Genomic DNA, 16,808 nt, shown 5'->3' on the forward strand with positions numbered 1-16,808 from the left:
GCCGAGCTTAACCGAGAACAGCCGGGCCACCGCACACTTGACGCCTCTTACTCACACTCAGAAGCTCCACTTGCAAGCTCAACCATTCACTTGCTCTCATACTATATCACGCTCTTACTCGTGAAAGCTCTGTCGCGCTCAGGCACATCTGCAAATTATGATACGCGCTTTGTCGTTGTCTCCCGTCGAACAGCTCGTTCACTCTATTACTATCGTCAGGTTTACTCTCTTGTCGTTACTTAAAGACTAACAACTCTATTCCACATTACCGAGTTGTCCCACTCGAAGCTCTTTCCTGACAATGACACTGATCATTTTAGAGCTTTTAGTTCCCTTTAAGTTTAAATTACCATCGGGAAATTCATTTTTACACTGCGGGCGCTGGAATTTTGAGGAAATTTTGGAGCTAAAATTTATTGTGATACATCATTTTGAAGCTTAAAATCTCTATTTTAAAATTTCATAGCCAAAGACAGGGAAAAAAAAATTTTTTCAATATTTTTTAAACCTTAAAAGTAAAAATTGAAATTTTTGGAATTTTAGCTTTTAATTGAGGGCGCTGAAAATTAAGAGAAATTTCAAAGTAAAAATTGATTATGATACATGAATTTAAGGCTTAAAGGCTCACTTTTAAGATCCCATAGCCGAAGACATGAAAAAAAAATTTTTTTTCTACTTTTTGCAACTCAAAAATTGAAAATTGTATTTTTTTGAATTTTTCTTTGTTATTGGAGACGCTGAAAATTAAGAGAAATTTAAAAGTAAAAATAAATTATGATACATGATTCTAGCGGTTAAGAACCATATTTTAAAAGCTTATAGTTAAAGACATGAAAAAAATTTTTTTTTTATTTTTTGAACCTTAAAAGTAAAAATTGAAATTTTTTGAATTTTAGCTTTTTATTAAGGGTGCTGAAAATTGAGAGAAAATTTTTATTAAATATTCATTATGATACATCGTTTTGAAGCTTGGAGACTCTATTTTAATATCCTATAGCCGAAGACATGAAAAAAAAATTTTTTTTTCTATTTTTTAGAACTCAAAGGACATTAAGAACATTTTTTTCAAATCTCATAGCCGAAGACATGAAAAAAAAATTTATCCTATTTTTTGACTTCTAGATATCAAAATTAACATGTTAAATCTCTTCTCATAATTACAAACATTAAAAATAAAATACTGATGGAATTATTTTTAAATTAAAATACTTCACGATAAAAAAATTCATAATTAAACTCAGCTTCCGCTAATAAATGTATATTTAAATATTTACTTTCAGGCTTAACTGTTAATTAATACGAGCCGCTTAAAAGTACCAAACAAATAGAAAAGTTAATAAACTCCGAAAAAAGCAAAGCGCTTGTGTTCATTTGTGGGATTTTTAGCGGCAAATTATTTTATTAATTTTCCTCTTCATAAATGAAACCATTGATATATAAAGCTGTCATAAATTAGCATAAATACATAATTAATTTCATGTTATTGAATCCCGCATTTATTATGCTTCCAGCATTTTCATTGAGTTATTCATCAAAAAAATTGATTATACTCACAATTTCTTATACAGCTATTTTTTTACTGATTGTAAAAAATAAAAGGGTGAAAGAGCTAAATATTTAACAGGCAGTATAAAAACTTAATTTTTTTTTTGACAAAAAAATGTATTTTTTTTCGGAAAATAAAACAAATTATTGTAATTTATAATTTTCTTTATGGATAAATTTAAACTCAATAAAAAAATTGATTAAAATACATGGTTAGATTTTCATTTTTTTTTAACATATTTAAAATTAAGATTGTCTAATTATTTATTTTACATTATTTATTATTAGTATTTACGCATTCGAAAATACTCGATCTCTAGATACATAATTAAGAAATGACCTTGTATCTTGTGAACTATTGACATTTTTAAAGATATAAGCTCATTCTGATGTTGCACCCATCAAGACCTTTCATTTGAGTACCCACATCAATTTTTCATATATTTATATATATTATATATATATATATATATATATATATATATATATATATATATATATATATATATATATATATATATATATCAAAATTTGATATGTTAGTAAATTAAAAAAAAAAGTTTGGAAAATCCAAATGAGCATGCCTTAAGCGCTCATGTCATACATAAATTATTTAGATCATAACATAAATTATTCGTTTTTAATTTGGATTTTCCCACGAGTAGTATTATCCCCTCTGTAGGTCGAACTAAAGAAAAATTTTAACAGATGATAAAACAGTTAGTAATTATACCATCATGTATGTATAGTTTCTGCTTGTTTATAGTTATTTCAATTCTGTTTATGAAAAATAATATATATGGCTGCCGAAATCGCAGAAAAAGTCACCGAACTGACAATCGAAAGAAATTAACTGTTCCGAAACGGAATTATTTTGACGCGCAATTTTTACAAGGGTTTTGATAAACTTCCTCAGGAATAAAACAAAAAAAAAATTAAATCGTGAAAGTGATTTTTGACAAAGTTGTGGTGTTATCAAGCCCATAGCTCCCGTGAATACCACGCTCTTATTCATTTAATTCATCAGAAAAACGAGTTTTTTCTGAGAAATCTTATTTAATCGATAAGAAAATTTTTTTAACGTGTTCTGTAGTTACTATTATTTATTTCAATATGCTTTTTATCCATAATTTTTTTCGTTTAAATTATTAAAATCACGTTTTAGTCGAAATTACGATTTTTAGGCGAGAGTAGAGCATACCTGCGCGCTTCGCGCTTAAGGCATGCAAAAATTATTTTTAAAAAATTACATTTTTTCATTTTAAGAAATTTTTTTACCATCATTTATTTGCTATAAATTTTTTAAAATTATTAAAAATATACTAAATTAATTTTCGTTAATTAAGAAATGAGCGTGTAATTTGTGAACAATTGACATTTTTAAAGATATAAGCTCACCCTGACATTACACTCATCAAGACCTTTCATATAAGTACCCACATCCATTTTTCATATATTTATGTATATTATATATATGTATACACTAAAAATATATCAAAAATGCATGTGGGTACTGAAATGAAAGTTCTTGATGAGTGTAACATCAGAATGAGCTTATATCTTTAAAAACGTCAATAGTTAAGAAAGTACAGTGCAATTCAACAAAAATTAGGATTTCGTTTTTTTAAACATATTTTAAATTAAGATTGTCCCATTTTTTGTTTTACATTATATTAATTAATCTTTTGAGAAACAAAATTAATGCTTTTTAATAATATTTTCTTAAGTTTAATAATTAATTTCAATCGATAAAGTCAATCATCCGGATACACCAATTATTGACAGGCTGATCGATTGATCCAACTAGTGACATACCGTTGCACCAATTATTGACACCCTTAATGCGCACGCATCACCATTCATCTGATCTAAATACAATCAGTAAAGTCTGAAAAAAGAGGTTACAGCTTGGTATAAACTCACCTGTCAATATCAGATCCAGCCTATATTTTGTGTACCAATTATTGACAGCAATTATTTTATAATTAATAACCATTCAGTTGAATGTAAATATCCGATATTGTTAATTTTTAATACTTAATTTATTTATTAAAAAAAAAATGTTTAATTTGATTAGTTTAAAAAATAATTAAAAATCAGCTGTTAATCTGAGTGTTACCTAACCAAAATAGTTAACATATTTTACGCTGACGCGTTTCACAATACTTGAGTAAACTTTATTATTTTAATTAATGAATATCATATATTTTTCTCAATTATTAATTTTTTTCAATTCTTAAATTAGTGAGTGTATAAAAAAATTGGTTGTTATTAATATTGTAGATAAATAAGATTTGAAATGAAATCGTGTGTCAATAATTGGATCTCTATCACTAATCGTTCATTTACCTTATTTACAATTTTACAAAATTGAGAACGATAACAATAGTAATATTAAATAATTTATTGATTTTTATTTTATCTACAATGGTGAATATTTATAACTCTTCTTCTATAATAATAATTTTTAAGTTTACTAATGAGTATTCGATGTAAATTCCTTTAAAAAAAAAAAACTATGCCAGGAATTTTTATATAAAAGTATTATCAAGGATGCTGCTCATCACGTCGTTGTCCCAGTTTTCTCTACTATATTCTCTTTTTTATTTCTTTTCTTATTCCCGCTTTTCCTCCAGCTCTTCTTCATCACATCTGCATATAGATATTTATACAACACGATTTTATGACATGACAAAACAATTTGTTTTTCCCTCAACTTTTTTTTCTTAGCTGATAAAATTATTATTATACATTTTTCCACGTTTTTTTTTCGACTTTCTAGATTAAGATTGACAAATCGTTGAGGCAATTGAAATGCTGTGAATTTTTTGCTTAAAGTATACCGCTGTGATTTATTTTTATTTGTAATTTATACATTTTTTATTATCGTTAAATATTTCTAGTTTCTTGTTTATTTTTTTTTGCAAAAAAGCCGCACAATTTACAAAATTTATTGAATAAAAAAAAACCAAAATTTTTTATTTTCATCAACTGATCTTAAAATTAAATCAAAAAATTTCCAGCCCGTGTAAAAAAAAATTGTCCCAAAAATGTCTCAAGCTTAGGACATCCAAACGTGACACAATTTAGGACATTTTTGGGACATCTTAGAAATAAACAGAAATTTTAAAATAGTGCATTTAAGTAATTTTTCGTCAATTTTACGTATTTTTTTAAAGATTTTCAGAGAACGTCGTCAATTTTATGACAATTTTACTACAATTATAGACGTTTATTAAATGATTTAAGAAAAAATAATTTATTTTTGCACAGCTGTAAATTTGTCTAGAAATTGAGGGATAAAACATTTATTGACCATTTTTGGGACAATTTAAGGACAATTTTGGGACAATTTTAGGACATTTTTAGGACATTTTCGGAACATTATTTGGACATTACAAAAATATTTTTAGAACTTTTTTTAAATATTTTTAAGACAATTTTGAACGTTTTTCAAATGATTTTAAGAAAGATAATTTATTATTGCACGATTATAGATTTATCGTAAGATTAATGGATAAAAATTTTTAGAACAATTATGGGACAATTTTGGAACATTTTTAGGACATTTATGGGACAATTTTCGGAACATTTTTGGGACATTTTCGGAACATTTTTTGGACATTTTCAAAACATTTTCTGGACGTTTTTTAATATTTTTAGGGAAATTTTGAACGTTTTTCAAATAATTTTAAGAAAGACAATTGTTTTTTGCACGGTTTGCAGATACATCATAAAATTAATGAATGAAAAATGTTAGGACAATTTTGGGACATTTTTGGGATATTTTCAAAACATTTGTTGGACGTTTTTAAATATTTTTAGGACAATTTTGAACGTTTTTCAAATCATTCTAAGAAAGACAATTGTTTTTTGCATGGTTGCAGATACATCATAAAATTAATGAATGAAAAATTTTAGGACAATTTTGGGACAATTTTAGGACATTTTTGGGACATTTTTTAAATATTTTTAGCACAATTTTGAACGTTTTTCAAATTTTTCAAATTTTTTATCCATTAATTTTCTGATGTATTTGCAAACGTGCAAAAAACAAGACTTTCTGAAAATCATTTGGAAAACGTTCAAAATTATCCTAAAAATATTTAAAAACGTCCAATAAATGTTTTGAACATGTTCCGAAAATGTCCCAAAAATGTCCTAAAATTGTCCCAAAAAAGTCCCAAAATTGTCCTAAAATTTTTCATTCATTAATTTTATGATGTATCTGCAACCGTGCAAAAAACAATTGTCTTTCTTAAAATCATTTGAAAAACGTTCAAAATTGTCTTAAAAATATTTAAAAAAAGTTTTAAAAATATTTTTGAAAAGTCCAAATAATGTTCCGAAAATGTCCTAAAATTGTCCCAAAATTGTCCAAAAAATGGTCAATAAATGTTTTATCCATCAATTTCTAGACAAATTTACAGCTGTGCAAAAATAAATTATTTTTTCTTAAATCATTTAATAAACGTCTATAATTGTAGTAAAATTGTCATAAAATTGACGACGTTCGCTGAAAATCTTTAAAAAAATACGTAAAATTGACGAAAAATTACTTAAATGCACTATTTTAAAAATTCTGTTTATTTCTAAGATGTCCCAAAATTGTCCTAAAAATGTCCCAAATTGTGTCACGTTTAAATGATCCAAGCTTGGGACATTTTTGGGACAGTTTTTTTTTACACGGGAGAATACTTTTTCAAAATTTGAACTCTTAATATTGATATTTAACCTTTTAAATTAAATATCTCTGTCTACAAGTAAGTAATATAAAAATTTTCTTAACATTTTTTGTAGTAAATTGAACAATCTAAAAAAAGATCTCTTATAATTTTTTGATAGTTTAATTTTTTTTAAAGTAATTTGAATTTAAATTTAGACAATTTTAAATTTAAAAATTTTTTTTAATTTTGGCGAAATTGTTTTTTAGACGTTAATCTTAAATAATCTTTTAAAAAAATGAATTTACCAAAAAATTATGAGATTCTTTTTTTTCGATCGTTAAATTTTCTACAAAAAATGTAAACAAAATTTTTATTGTTGTATTTTTTTGATTAAATTTCACGATCATTAATATATACTAGCAACCTTGTAGTCACTATGTCACTGCCGTGACTAGTGAACTATAAATAAATAAAATTTTGCTTCATTAAATAATGACTTTCGTTAAATTGCACTGTACTTTTTTAACTACTGACGTTTTTAAAGATATAAGCTCATCCCGATGTAACATTCATCAAGAGCTTTCATTTGAGCACCCACATGCATTTTTGATATATTTTTCATACATATATATAATATATACAAATATATAAAATATATGAAAAATTGATGTGGGTACCCAAATTAAAGGTCTCGATGAGTGTAACATCAGGATGAGCTTATATCTTTAAAAATGTTAGTAATTCACAAGATACAAGGTTATTTCTTAATTAATGAAAATTAATTTATTATATATTTAATCATTTTAAAAAATTTATAGAAAAAATATTTTTAAAATTGAAAAAATGTAATTTTTTAGAAATCATTTTTTTTTCAATTTAATAATATATTAAATTTTGATATATTTTTCATATATACATATATATATATATATATATATATATATATATATATATATATATATATATATATATATATATAATATACTAGCCGTTTCCCGCCCGCTTTGCTGGGCGAATTGAAAAAGGAAATAAATTAAATTTTATGTTTCATTTTTATTTATTTTTTTTTTTCCATATTTTCATTATTCTCCTTTTTTTTTTTATTTTTGTATGAACATAAATATGCTCCGCGGATAGAACTGTAAGCATCGATATTGTTTAGACTTTCACGAATTCCAAATTCCATCGAATTAGCTTGTATCTTTCATCCATGTGATTTTTCTAACTAATATTCATTGTAACTTTCAATGTGCAATCATTATAACATTTCCGTGGCTTTCTTCCAAAAATTAATAATAATTGACACGAAGAAAAAAATTTTAAATGAGCATTGAAAGTTTTACTTAAAGTCATTGCAAGTCTCATATGTGAAGTTGAAATCTGTCTAAGTTCAAGTGCGACGAATTTTCTGTTAACTAAAATTTTCTCCGTGACATCAATTTTTTTATAGAAAATTAATTGTTCAAGTTTTTTATGAATTCTATTGAAATAAGTAACCAAATTTCCTTTCTACATCTCAAGTGCTTGGAAAATGCATTCGTTTTAATCTGTTACATTTCCGCGATCCCGAAATAAAAGAATTCATGTGATCTGCAAAAGTAAAAAGAATGTAAAATTCTTAGTCCGTTGATTGGATAGTTACATGTAAAGTTAAGTTTTGAAAACCTCTCAATGACTTTTTCTCTGCTGCCAAATAGACGATTGTTGTAAGGAAATACACGAATATTCCCTCACACACGAAGATCCCCACCAAATTTGGAGTCTGTAGAAATTACAGGTTGGAAAATCCGCTCTTAGATCATTTTTATATTACATATAGAAGACTCTCACAAAATTTGGAGTCTATAGAAGCTATAGCTTTAAAATTGAAAATTTTCATTGTTAATGCCTCCGAAATCTTCTTTGGGCGGGATATCGTAAAATTAGTTCATAAATCATTTTTTCATCACTTATAGAAAATTCCTACAAAATTTGGAGCCTGTAAGAGCTATAGCTGGAAAATAAAAAATTTTAATTGTTAATACCCACCCCCGCAACTCCCTGTGGGGTGAGCTATCGTAAAATTCGTTCATAGACTATTTATACATCTCTTACAGAAGATTCCTACCAAATTTGAAGCATGTAGAAGCTATATAAAAACGGAAATTAATCATTGTTAACGCCCCCGCAATCCCCTTTGAGGGATGAATTTCTTAAAATCCGTTCTTAGCTGACCTCTATGTAGCAAAAGTAATATTCATACCAAGTTTCACGTTTCTAAGTCCTATGGTTCCCGAGATTTTGTGATGAGTGACTATATAGATGGGAATCCTTCGATTATCATCAAAATTTTTAACTCTTTAGCGGACTTTTTTAAAATTTTCTTACATACAAAACTTTCTCCTGACAATTCTGAAGACAACAAAAAAATAGCCCAATCGGCCTAGCCGTTCTCAATTAAATTAAAATAAAATTAATTAAAAAAATTCATAAGAAAATTTCTTTTTCATCAGTTATTCTATTGGGTTTAAGTGGGAGTGAACGGGTGAGTGCGTGGGAGTGTGTGAGTAGATTATTAGCTGAATGTAAAAAACATAATCCGTTTAATTTACTCCGTTGAAATCCATGAAAACAAAAGAATCAAGAGAAAATGCTTGTCTTTTGTTTTTATTAGCGGGATAAATGTTCATAAAAGTAAAACAGCAATAACAAAATGAAGGAACGTTGAAATTCGAAAAATAAATAGCTATAAACCATCTAGAAAAAATTTCGCATCGAATGGTCGTAGTTTCATGTCGATACGATCAGTGGTTTAGGCGTGATTGAGCCTCAAACGAAGACCATTTTTATTATATATATATAGATAATATATATAAATATATGAAAAATTGATGTGGGTACTCAAATGAAAGGTCTCGATGAGTGTAACATCATGATGAGCTTATATCTTTAAAAATGTCAATAGTTCACAAGATACAAGGTCATTTCTTAATTATGTATCTAGAGAAAGCGTATTTTCAAATGCAGCCTAAATACTTATCATCATAAATTGACTATTAGTGATAATGATATGAAACCTTGAAAAGGCACAACTCCAAGTCAAGACTTCTCCAACGATACCAAATTTTACCATAAAAACCTATTTTATCATATAAATACACTGGCCAAAAAATTTTACTTATTCTCTCAATACACTGAGAAAAAAAAATATTTCTCTTGAGAAAATTTTCAAGTCACAAGAATATATATTTTTGATAATTTTCGAGAAAATATTTTCTTGTCTCAAGAATTGATCGAATTATTTTTTATTTAATTCAAATGAACCTATTCGTTTGTTAATCCATCAAAATTAATTCCAATATTTTATTATCATGATAGATATATTGATATTCTTTTGTCAAAAAATCAAAATTTATTTTAAAAGATTCTTGAGCTAAGAAATTTCTTTCTGGATAAAAAATTTTTTTTTTCAGTATAATATAGATTTGTGAGTTTTCTTTATTGATTTAATTATATATTTATTTATTTATTAGCATTAGAACAAGTGTCCCCTAACGGCTACCAAAAATAACGTGCACCAAATATACATTCATAGTAAATCATTCAATAAATTTTTATAATAATGAATTTTATATAAGGTCCATAAATATTTATAAAATAATAATAATTGGAAATAATATAGAGATAAATAATAAACTGTAGTATAAATTAATAATTACTACTACTGTGGGACATATTATTGACAAATTGAACATGGTTGTCGCAATTACTCGGTAAAATGAAGATTGATGATATTCCGCGTCAATTATTCTAATTGATCACCCTTGTCAATATTTATATGATATTAATATACACAGTGTTCATATGATTGTTGCAGTGGTATAATGGGTTTTAATGGCTGCTGGGAAATATAATAATATAGGTAATTTTATTAATAAATAATACCTGATAAATACATATACACTACTGAAAGATCATTTAAATATCGGAATTGTCAACGATTTCATTAAAAAATTACCAATTATCATAATTGAAAAAAATTATAATTATTAAGCCCTTTGAGAAAAAAAAAATTAACTAACATTATTGTGATTTTTTTTTTAATTTTAAATCAAACATCGATAAAAAAATAATTATCTAGTGTACACTACAAGAATAAATTAAAAAAATAATTTTAATAAGTTAATTACAAATAAATCACAAGAAATTAATTTTATTTACAATTCTATTTTAAAACTCGTTTAAATTTTCCCGCGGATTGTATTTTTTTCATACGAATTGAACGCCCTCTTTCGTTCCGATAAGTAAATCATAAAAAAGAATCAATTAAAGACTGTAATACCGGCGGTCGGTCAGCGAAATAATTGAGTATCGTATCAGCTGTCTTCAAACTGTATTTACAAATAAATTTTTCTATATGGCTGCTCAAAGGACGGAAAATTTCTCCAACCGCCAGCCGAAAAAAATAAACTATAATTAAACAAAACAATATGTACATGATTTTAATTCTGAATTACTATTATGTACACAATTTTAATTCTGAGTTATCATTATGTACATAATTTTAATTACAACATTTTTATTATATACATAATTTTAATTCAGAATTTTTATTATGTACATAATTTTAATTCTGAATTACTATTATGTACATAATTTTAATTTTGAATTACCATTATGTACATAAATTTTTCAACTAGTTCAATTTAGCTTCACAACCACCACACAATCGAGCGTATAGAATTAGAGTGCGGACACGAACGCAGACTTTGCGCATGACTTGGTTGCATGTACATCAGGTTAATAAAATAATTTCTATTATGTTCATAATTTTAATTGTAAAATTTGTATTCTGTACATAATTTTAATTCTGAATTACTATTATGTACATAATTTTAATTCTGAATTATTATTATGTACATAATTTTAATTTTGAATTATTATTATGTACATAATTTTAATTTTGAATTTCTATTATGTACATAATTTTAATTATAACATTTTTATTATGTACATAATTTTAATTTCGAATTACGATTATGTACATAATTTTAATTCTGAATTATTATTATGTACATAATTTTAATTCCGAATTTCTATTATGTGGATAATTTTAATTCTTATTTGTATTAAATTTTCGATTAAAAGAAATCAAAATGTTATAAATAAATACTCCAAAAATATAAATCTACAGGAGCAAATTTAATTTATGTCACTACATAAAAAAAATTGTTAGTTAAAATTATGTCCTCACATAATTATTAAACTCTTATTTTTAATTATCATGACACATAATAAAAAATATTCTTTTTGTCATCAGCTCAACTCAGAATTTTAATTCGTTGATATATTATTATGTCCCTACATAATAATTATTCCTTAAAAAATTTAAGTATGAACATAAAATTAATCTATTATATTTTGATTATGTTTTAACATAAAATATGCATTTTTCTTTTTAATTATTAATTTTAAGATCATTTTTTTCTTTCTATTAAATAGTAAAACGGCGTGCCATAGTCGGCAATACAGTTAATCAGCAATATAACATCTGTCGGTAAAACATCACACTTTATTTATTTTCATTGTTATTGTTTTTAATTCAAAAAAATTAGAAAAACGGTAGACCCTGAAAGCCATCCGTGTAACTTCCCGCTAATTCCATACCTAGGTGCATAAAACTGCACTAATGATGTTTTTGAGCTCTCCTAGCTCAAAAATACAATTTATGTGTTATTTTAAGCTCTTTGAGCTTAAAAAGATAGCTTTTCTATGCTTTTGAACTCTTCGAGCTCAAACGTCTGATAGAAGTTTCATAGAACAATATTTTTTTAATTTTCAAACCGCACTAACTTTTGAATGAATCAACCGATTTTCACGCAGTTGGCAGCATTTGACGCAATTTTTTTAGTTTCATGAAGAATCTTCAAGTTTGAATTGATAAAACTAGGAAATTTGGAGTAATTTCAAAAAAACACTTTTTTCGGTTTTCTTTCGTTCATGATATCTCTTGAACGAATTGACCAATTCTGACCGGCTTGACGGCGGTCGACGTAATTTTTTCATGCTGATAGCTGATTAGTTTTTGAAATCGATCAGTGCAGCCGTTTAAAAGTTATTCCAAAAAGGTCGGAGTTATGTTAAAAAAACACTTGTTTCCAAATATTTTATCGAGGATATCTCTCGAACTAATAAACCGATTCGTACGTTCTTAGCGGCGATCGATGCGGTTTTTAAGCTTTAATAATTATTTTATTTCATCAAAAACGATCCAAGAAGAAATGTCGAAGTTATGTCAAAAAAACACTTTTTTCGATTTTCTTTCGTTCACGATATCTCTCGAACGAATCAACCGATTTTGACCGGATTAGCGACGATCGGCGTGGTTTTTTAAGCTTAAGGGCGTATTAGTTTTTAAAGTTGATCGATAAAGCCGTTTCAAAGTTATTCCAAAAAAACCACTTTCAAAAAAATTTTTTTTCTTCTTTTTTTCGAGATTTTTCAAAATTTCTCAAAATCTATTGGTCCGAATCGGTTCAAATTTACAGTAAATCCAAGTTTGAGGAAACTTTTTAGAACTCTTTAGAACGCCGTTTAGTAGATTTCGATCGGTTTAGTCTTTCAAAAGTTATAAGCGAGTCACATCCCGGGAAAAACGTATTAGATATATAAACAGATCTGGCCAGATCTTTAAATTGTCTCTATCTGACGAGATCTGGCCGGATATAATCAGATCTGATCAGATCTTTAAATTGCCCGGGTAAAAAAGATTATATGTAATTATACATACTCAAACATAATTGTTAATGAAAAATGGTCCTATATAATTATATAGAATTATTTCCATAAAAAAAAAAAACCGGCGCGCGCTGGAACCAAACCTTGGACCTGGCGCTTGAAAGTCTAATTCATTACCTGTTTACCTTCAAGGCTTCCTTGAAGAGTATGTTTGTAATAACTACAAGTAATGCAAATCGTATCCATGATCGATGCGTCATTAACAAAATTTTTTATCAAATTTTCAAATTATTAATTATCAATATACGCTAATCGAAATATGTATTAACTATTAATAAATTAATTTATTCGAAGACAATTATTTAATTTATTAAATTCTAATTACTATTTTTTAACATTTAATAAATATTTATTTGGGAGGAAAGTATATTTATTAAAATAGTTTATAAGTATTTATTAATAGTTAACAAATATAGTTATATCTGGCCAGATATAATAAAATCTTTTTATGTCTGATGTATCTTTAAACCCAGATATAGTTATATCTGTTTAGATCTGATTATGTCTCCAATCCCATATCAGATTAGATATGATTAGATCTGACCAGATATAATTATATCTGGTCAGATCTAAACCTTTTCCCCCGAGATAGTCACACACACACACACACACACACACACACACACACACACACACACACACACACACACACACACTCGGGGCAGAAGAGATACTGCTACCAGGCGCGTCTCCCCGAGCGGATGGGAGAACGCTCGCTGTCCTTGGATGACACTTAATCTCTTAGTTGATGAGGTACAGCGGGTAGGAGCCAAGCAAAATAACCAAACAAAATAAGCTCCCGTGGACAAAACTCCCCTTTAATGGGTTGGTCACACTAACTGACCTAGCAAGACGATTGGTTCCTGCTGTAACTCACTGGGAGTGTCCGGAACCTGTATCGTAGTTTCCGACGATGCAGGCCACGGCTGATGTGAGCTTGCTCTGCCGAGGTGAAAGTTGCAGCAGTGGATCAGGAGCCAGCCACTTCGGGCCTTGATCAGGAAGTACGCAGTGAGTGTTAGAGATCGGAATCTTCACCGCTCCGAGCGAGTCTAGTCCGTCCGTGTATTCCGGGACTGGCTAAGTGTCGGCTAGGCCTCAGGGAACTGGGGTAGGAGTACTATCTCCGAGGGTACACCCGTTCCTAGTTATGGCAACCCGCTCCACTCCGTACGATGCGCTGGTAAATCAAAAAAGTATGAGTAGAAATATGGAAACAAACAAGAGTCAAAACGGGGCTCACGCCCAGCAAGCAGCTATCGTAGCAAGCGCTGAGATGAAGAGGGCACAAGCGCTGGAACACCTTGATAAGCTTACTAGAGAGCTGCATGAGTTTGTTAAGTCTAAAGTCAACATCCACAAAGAGATCAAGACGAAGACAACCGGTGTAGTCAACGCCCTTCAAAGGTTCAGAACACTTGATGGCGGATGGCAGGCACAACAACGGCAAACTCCCAATGTCACTCCGAAGAAGAGCAGACAACCTGCCGCAGACACCGTCGAAGAGATGGACACCGGTGCCGAAGGCGATGGTGAATCTCTAACAGAAGACAGAAGCGACACTGGTGTCAGGTCTGGGAAGAGGAAAGACCGTAACTCTCCTGACCCAACGGTCAACCAAGTAATGAAGAAAAAGGACACAAAACCAAGTCCTCCGAAAGAAGTGGCGGCACGGAGTGCCAAAAATAAGGAGGTCGACGCGTGGCAAAAAGTAGAATCGAAGAAGAGAAGGCCGGAGCAGGATCACCTCCCAAAGCAATTGCCGAAGGAGCCACGACCGGAACCTAAGCGGAAAAAATCGCGCAAATGGATCAAACCTGACGCGCTGATAATCCGCCCTGCCGAAAAAGAGAAGTATTCCGAGATATTGCGCCGCATAAAGCGTGATGTCCCAGCAGACCAGGTTCGAAATACCGTCGAGAAGATCCGCAGGACAATGACCGGAGATATGCTGATCACGTTGTCAAGGAAAAGTGCTGACAAAGGCCAAGCCTTGCAGAGGACCATCACAGGAATTCTTCAAGACGATGCTAAGGTAGTCTGTAAAGGTCCACAGGAGACCATTGAGATTCGAGACATCGACGAAGAAACGACGAAGGAAGAGATCCAGGCCGCCCTGAAAGAGAAAGTTGGAAAAGATCATGAGATACCTCTAGAAGGAATAAAAATCCGTAAGGCTTTCAGAGGTACGCAGACGGCTGCAGTCACTTTACCTATGACCATCGCGCGAAAATTAGTGGAAGGAACCGGCAAGATCCATGTCGGGTGGGTTAACTGCCGAATCAAAGCGACGACGAGACCTATCCAATGCTTTAAATGCTGGCACTTTGGACATGTTGGGCCCCAATGTAAAAGCCAAGTAGACCGATCTAAACTCTGCATCAGATGTGGACAAGAAGGGCACCGTATCGCGGACTGTAAAATTCTGCCAAGTGTGCAATATGTGCTGACCAGCAAGGAGCAAAGGACGTGGCTCACCATGCCGGCACCTACAGATGCCCGGTATATCAGGAGGCGCTCCAGAAGTTGACGAACAAACAAGCATGAGGATATTGCAGCTCAACCTCAACCATTGTGAAGCAGCGCATGACCTGCTCATGCAATCTGTGCGAGAATTAGAGCTGGACTTGGTACTGATAGCAGAGCCATATAAACACCTGAGTACCCAACCCTGGGAATCTGACAGCACATCCAAAGCTGTCATCTGGTCATGTGGCAAGCTTTTTTTCCAAAATGCAGTCGACAACAGCAATGCCGGCTTTGTAGCAGTATCAGTAGAAGGCATCCGCTTCTATAGCTGCTACGCACCACCTAGCCTCTCCATTGTTGACTTCACTGATTTCCTGGATCGACTAACCGAAGATGCGAAGCAATACCATCCAGTAGCGATAGCCGGAGACTTCAACTCCTGGGCAGTTGACTGGGGCAGCAAACATACAAACGCATGAGGGAAAGCACTACTGGAGGCCTTTACTACACTAGATGTAGTTTTGCTCAACAGTGGTGATACGCCGACCTACACCAAAGGTGACGCAAGCTCAATTGTAGACCTCACTTTTGTCAGTAATAGCCTTGCCAGAGGCGACTGCAACTGGAAAGTGTTGGACATCTACACTGCCAGCGACCATCATGCGATATTCTGGGAAATATCAAGCGACCAGAACCCCAAGAGACCAGTCAAGCAGTCTAACATCGTTGGTTGGAAGGTAAAATCTTTTGACCCAGAAGCATTACTAATAGCCCTCGATGGTGATCCGATCAACACTGGATGTGCAGAAGAACAGACTAAGGACCTGATGAGGAGAGTAACACATGCTTGTGATGCATGTGGAACACGCAAGTGGAACACGTCAGTGCCAAAGCGTCAGTAGTGAGGGCTAGTCTCGCACGACTGATGCCGAACGTCGGAGGGCCAAAGCAGAGCAGGAGACTACTACTATCATCAGTTGTCACATCGGTGCTCACATATGGAATATCCATTTGGGCAGACGCGCTGAAGTTGCAAGAATCATGGAGAAAAGCTGGACCAGTATATCGACTGAGCGCTGTAAGACTAGCCAGTGCATTCCGCACGATATCAGAAGTAGCAGTGTGTGTCATTTCCGGAACTCTGCCGCTTAGAGTTCTAGCTGAGGAAAGACGGAACCTTTACCAACGAAAGAGGTCAACCACACTAAGTGCCGAGGAACTCAGAGCTGAAGAACGGCAGAACAGCATCGCACGATGGCAATCGCAGTGGGACGCCGCGACAACAGGAAGATGGACACACCGTCTCATACCGAAAATCGACATTTGGATAAACCGGAGTCATGGCGAGGT

At 30.8% G+C, this 16,808-nt stretch overlaps 1 protein-coding gene across 1 annotated transcript; it reads left to right on the top strand.

The window, feature by feature from the left end:
* Positions 1 to 14,460: 14,460 nt before the first annotated feature.
* On the top strand, positions 14,461 to 15,108 carry LOC123263236. The gene is made up of 2 exons (XM_044725839.1): positions 14,461 to 14,913; positions 14,991 to 15,108. Exons 1-2 carry the CDS (start codon positions 14,497 to 14,499, stop codon positions 15,021 to 15,023), a joined length of 450 nt encoding a protein of 149 aa, XP_044581774.1. The 5' UTR covers positions 14,461 to 14,496; the 3' UTR covers positions 15,024 to 15,108.
* The last annotated feature ends 1,700 nt before the right edge of the window (positions 15,109 to 16,808 follow it).

Source organism: Cotesia glomerata, linkage group LG4 (assembly GCF_020080835.1).
Source record: "Cotesia glomerata isolate CgM1 linkage group LG4, MPM_Cglom_v2.3, whole genome shotgun sequence".
In the NCBI taxonomy this organism is placed as follows: Eukaryota; Metazoa; Arthropoda; class Insecta; order Hymenoptera; family Braconidae; genus Cotesia; species Cotesia glomerata.